Source organism: Elephantulus edwardii, unplaced genomic scaffold, assembly GCF_000299155.1.
Source record: "Elephantulus edwardii isolate Elephantulus edwardi_28Jun2011 unplaced genomic scaffold, EleEdw1.0 scaffold00184, whole genome shotgun sequence".
Classification (NCBI taxonomy): Eukaryota; Metazoa; Chordata; class Mammalia; order Macroscelidea; family Macroscelididae; genus Elephantulus; species Elephantulus edwardii.
This window is the reverse complement of record NW_006399934.1, coordinates 1167070-1172835: the sequence shown is the minus strand read 5'-3', so window position 1 is coordinate 1172835 and position 5766 is coordinate 1167070. Positions and strand designations below refer to the sequence as shown.

The window sequence follows — 5766 nt, the reverse complement described above, 5'->3', positions numbered from 1 at the left end:
AGGAGGGGAAGACCCTCTATCAGGTGGATTGATTCAGTGACTGGGGTAATCGGGATGGGTGTGTCAGAGGCAATGAGATTAGCACAGGATAGAGCAGGGTTTAGGGCTGTTGTACATAGGGTCGCTATGAGTTGCAAACGACTCGACGGCACATAACAACAACATGACATGTTTACACAATGATGTATTACAGGTCGCAAAAAATGTTAAAGAATTTGTGAAACACTGCCTAACACAGGTGGATCTAGAAGAAGTTATGCTGAATGGCATTGCAATGATAAAAAGTATAATTATGTTTGAATTGTCATGTTGGAGAAGAGTACTGAATATCTCAAGTACCAATAAAAGGACAAATGGAAAAGCCTTTGAAAAAGCATTATCAGCGTTCTTCTAGTAAGCAAGACTGGCGAAGCTACACATATTTTGGGCATGAGTGTGTTGTTAGCAGTGGCTGGTCCTTTGAAAATGATATCAAGCTTGGAAAGGTGGTGGATTAATGTAGAGAGAGATCGTGCCTGTAATAAAGGGCTCCGGCGTGTCAGAGGTAGTATGTATAACATGAGATAGGGCAAAGTCCCTTTGTTCAAAGATCCTTTGTTCACAGGGCTGCTATGAGTTGTAGATATCTCAGTGGTCCCTAACAACGACAACAACATTATTAATATCTAAGGAAAGATCCAGTTATAGATAGAATCAATGTCAGTGAGTTTGCAGTTCTGGGATGGGAAAGACAAGGGAGTTAGAATTAAGAAATAGGTGAAGGAAAATGCAATATACAGTAATTTGTTGATAAGACTTCACAATTAATTAAGTTAATAAATTGTAATTAATGCAACAAAACAAAATGTATATGAATGATTGAATAAAAACCTATTGTATTTGTACACTTTTTCACACACACAAACACACATAAAATAAGTGACATCCTTGCTCTTTAGCACTTTAAAGAGGTCCTTGGCAGCCATTGTGCCCAATGTATTACATCATCTGATTTCTTGACTACTGCTTTCATGGGTGTTAATTATAGAATCAAGTAAAATGAAGTAATTACAAAAATAGTTCTATACACAAACCAACCAACAGAAACAGCAAAAACTACCACTTTCCTTCAAATAAATGATGACTCATGGTAACTCTTTGTCAAGCAGAGCAGAATTGTGCTCCACAGGGTTTTCAAGGCTGTGAGCCCTTGTGGCACAGTGGGCAAAACTAGTGGTTCAAATCTGCCACATATTGATGATGTGGTAATTTACTTCCATAAATATTACAGGAAATCCTATGGAGGCAGTTTCATTTTGTTTACGGGATTACTATGAATCAGTATTGCTCAATGGCCACTGGGTGGTCATTTTTTTAAAATTTATGCTAATACTGTTGTTGATGAGTACCATCATGTCAGGACTGACCCATAGCTAACCCTCCAGCCAATTTTCAGAGACAGTAACAGCAAGGTAGGAGATTGTTCATCTTTATCCCACAGAGCAGCTGGTGGATCAAAGCACGTACCATTGGCTTAACAGCGCAATTCCTTACCCATAAGCCATCAGTTTAGTGTTTTGAGGAACTACTACAGTTATTTCATCAGGTGCTGTATAGGAAGGCAGTTTATTGGCATCTGGAGCCCAGCAATCTGAGTTTTATAAGTCTCTAGGTGCTTCTGATGTTAGCTAGAGTTTGTCTTTCCAATCAATTGCTATGCATATGAGACCTGGACAATAAATAGGGATGATAGAAAAAGTATTGGCACCTTTGAGCTGCATTGGAGAAGAGCATTGAATATCTGAATATCCCTTGGAGAGCCAAGGGAACAAACATATGTTTTGAAGAGGGTGCAGCCTCAGTGCTCTTTGTTCCCAAGAATCATGAGGCTTTGCCTCACTCACTTTGGGTATGTTACTAGGAGAGGCTATTCTCTGGAGAGAGACATGATGCAGGGAAGTGTGGAGGGTCTGTGAAGGAGAGGAACACCCTCAACCAGGTGGATTGACATGGTGACTGTTGCAATGTGCTCTTGTGTGTCAGGGACTGTGAGGATGGCACAGGAAAGAACAGGGTACACATCTTTTATTCATAGGGTTGTTATTAGTCGTACACGACTTGATGGTACACAAAAACAATGATGACAATGACAACAGCAACAACAGTAACCACAACAACAATAGTGCCCGAGAACCATTGAGTTAGACTTTTTCTCAGAAGGGCTTGAGTCTCATGACTGAGTCCTTTTAACATAATTTCTTAAGCATAAAGTTGTGTCCAGAATATTTTACCTAGATTAAGAATCCTCATTGCTCAATCTTTCAGTGCTTGAGACCATGCAATTAACACCTGTCCTGGTCTGACCCAGTTTTCCCCTCTTGTGATATGTTTTCTCAATTTTGTAGCCTGCATGTGTTCAGTATCCTCATTGCTCACTGTTTGTTTTCACAGAGAAGTTCCTGGTGAAAGGCCCCTCACACCCCATTGTGGTAACACTTGGCAGCGACACTATGCTGACTTGTTCCCTGTTACCAGCTCTGAATGCAAGGAGCATGGAGTTTCTGTGGTTCCGCTCTCAGATCTCAGAAGTTGTGTTCTCCTATCAAAACCAGCAGGAGCAGAAGGGGAAACAGCTGCCCCAGTATGCAGGGCGGACCACACTGGTGAGGGACTTTCTCACTCAGGGCATGGTGACTATGCACCTCAGCAACGTCCAGGTTTCTGATGATGGGCTGTACACCTGCTTCTTCAGAAAAGGAGACTACTATGACACGGCCACGCTTGAAGTGAAGGTGGCAGGTTGGTGACTTGGTAATACTGTGAAATCCTGGAGGGTTGGAGTTGAAAGCCACTTCAGGGATGATTTAATTCAATCTCTCATTTTATAGATAAAGAAAAGTAGTCTCATTTATTAACCTATCCCTTTATTCAATATCAATAATTCACAAGTTTTACTCTGCTCTAATCCCTGTTCTAGGCACCTATTAAATATTAGGGAGCCAAAGAGAGATGCGTGCCTTGTGGAGCTCATATATATGATGCAGAAGTAGAAAATCATCGAAAAACACATTATTAATAATTTAGAAGGTGATGAAATAAAGGGTAAAGTAGAACACAGGAAGGAGATGAGTATATGAGAATGGGAATTAGAATGGAGGCAGGGCTGAGCCTTAACACATTGTAAGGCAAAATTACCACAATACTTGCAAATAATCAAGAAATGTAGTTTTTATTGAGAACAGTGTAAAAGAAGAAAATTTTTGAATAAAATGAAATAGGTAAGATGGGAAAAAGTTACATTTCTCCCAGAGCATCTCTTTAGAGCAGTTCTACCCAAAAACCTTGCTATGATTTAATAGCATAGATAATCTTACCAGAAAACCATAGTTCTGCCTCCTGTCTCTGGAAAAACTAATCTTTAAGACATTATTTGGAACAGAAAAAGGAACTCTAGTATGCCTGTATACATATAAAATAGGGAGCTCTGGTGGACTAATGGTAAGAAGTACACAGCCAACCCAAAGGGGGTGGCTTGAATATACCAGCTGCTCTGCAGGAGAAAATGAACAATTTCATCTCATAAAACTTGCTAGGGGTCAACTATGAGTTGGTTTTGAGTCTATCTCAATGAACAACAACAACAACAGCATAGGTATATAGGATAGAGGGCTATGAGCTTTCCACATCTGTCTCAAGGAAGGGAAGCTTTGAAGGAGTATTTGGGTGTTAAGTTAAAGATGTGAGGAAATGTTAATGCTCATTTAGCACTTTGAGGAGGAAAAGCTAAAATTATCTTGTTGTTTGTGCTGTCAAATTGCTTGCAACTTGTAGCGACCATATGTACAACTCTGAGCCTTCCCTGTCCTGAGCCAGTCTCATTGACTCCAATACACCTACCCTCATTGCACGTTACTGTATCAATCCATCTTATCTGTGGTCTTCCTCTCCTGTGCTGTCCCTCCACCCATCTGAGCATGATATCTTTCTTTAAGAATTGGTTCCTACTAGCCACATGACCAAGGTATCTGAGACAGAGCTTCAAAACCTAGCCTTCCAGAAGAAAATTAGTTTCAACTTCTCCAAGACAGACCTATTTTTTCTTTTGTGATCCGTGGTATGTTCAAGACTCTTTTCCAGCACCACAATTCAAAAGTATCAATTATCCTTCTATCATCTCTAGACATTGTCCAGCTCTCTGATACATAACAAGTAATTGTAATGACTATCGCCTGTATCAGGCCCACCTTAATCTCTAGATTGACATCATTGCTTCTCATTACCTTAGAGTTGTCCCTGACAGCAGGTTTTCCCAGTGCAATTAGAAAGTTATCTTAGAAAATATTATGCAAATCAGGAGACATGCATTTGGCTTCCTAGATGGCATCTATCTGGTTGGTTTTTGTTGTGTGCCATTGAGTTGACTTTGACTCATAGCAACTCTATGTACAATAGCTCTCAGCCCTGCCCTATTCTGAGGCTGTCTCACTGTCTTTAGTATAACTCCCCCAATTATCCCAGTTACTGTGCCAATTCATCTCCTCTAGGGTCTCCCTCTCCTATGGTGTCCCTCCACCCTTCCAAGCATGATGTTCCTCTCCAAGGACGGCCCCTCCTTGCAACATGCTCAAACTATGTCAGATGGAGCTTTAAAATCCTTGCCTCTAGGAAGCAACACGTTTCACCTTCCCCAGATTAAACCTATCTGTTCTCCTTTTGGTCCATGATACTGTTTAATACTCTTCTCCAACACCACAACTCAAAGGCATTGATTCTTTTTCTATAATCCTTAGTCATTGTCTAGCTCTCTGGTGCATAGCAAGTAATTGTGAAGACCATGACCTGGAACAGGTGCACCTTAGTCTTCAGACTGACCTCTTTGTTCTTTAGCATTCTGGATGGTGAATAGTTATCACTATATGTGCTGTAGGTTTTCTCATTTATGATTAAGTGTATTTGGCTAGGTGTTTAGTGGTCATAGGATTAGTGCTGTGACTACCTCCTCATTGGTCTTCTCTAGAAGGTCACACAGGGGTCACTCTTCTTTCCTCTGCAATGTATGTTGTTGTTATTATCAAGTGCCATCAAGTTGAGTATCATTCATAGTGACCCAATGAACAACAGACCTGGAAATTATCCTACCTAGTACTGTTCTCATTATTGATCTCACTGCCTCAATCACCGTGTTAATCCATCTCATTGTGGGTCTTTCTGGCTTTTACTGGCCCTCCATCTTTCCATGCATGATATCCCTTTCCAAGGAATAGCCTCTCCTACCAACATGCCTAAAGATTAAGAGATGAAACTTCACTATCTTTGCCTCCATGGCCATGCTGCACTTCCCCCAAACATATCTGTTTGTTATTTTAGCGGTCTATCGGATATTCATTCAAATTCAAACCTCAAGTTACTATAATCAAGGATGCTTTCAGCAGAATGTTAAATGATCCAGGAAGTATTAAAAGAAGATGGAAAGAATATACTGAGTCACTGTATAGAAAGGAATTGGAAGATACAGAAGAATTTCATGAAACAACATGTGAGCAAGAGCCTATGGTGATGAAAGAAGAAGTCCAGGCTGCTTTGAAGGAAATGGCAAAAATAAGTCTCCAGGAATAGATGTATACCAATTGACATATTTCAGTTAACAGATGCTGCCCTGGATGTGCTCACCAAGTTGTGCCAAGAAATCTGGAAAACAACCACTTGGCCAACTGACTGGAAGAGATCTATATTTGTTCCTATCCCAAAGAAAGGTGACCCAACAGAATGTGGAAACTACAGAACAAT

General features: G+C 40.4%; 1 protein-coding gene across 1 annotated transcript in view; it reads left to right on the top strand.

Annotated features, from left to right (window-relative positions):
• The window catches only part of LOC102857195 (butyrophilin-like protein 1-like), a 20428-nt gene that overhangs the window by 6015 nt on the left and 8647 nt on the right, over positions 1 to 5766 (top strand). Inside the window, exon 2 of the mRNA XM_006896256.1 lies at positions 2431 to 2778. Coding sequence (XP_006896318.1) covers positions 2431 to 2778 — 348 coding nt within the window. The remainder of the gene's footprint in view (positions 1 to 2430; positions 2779 to 5766) is intronic.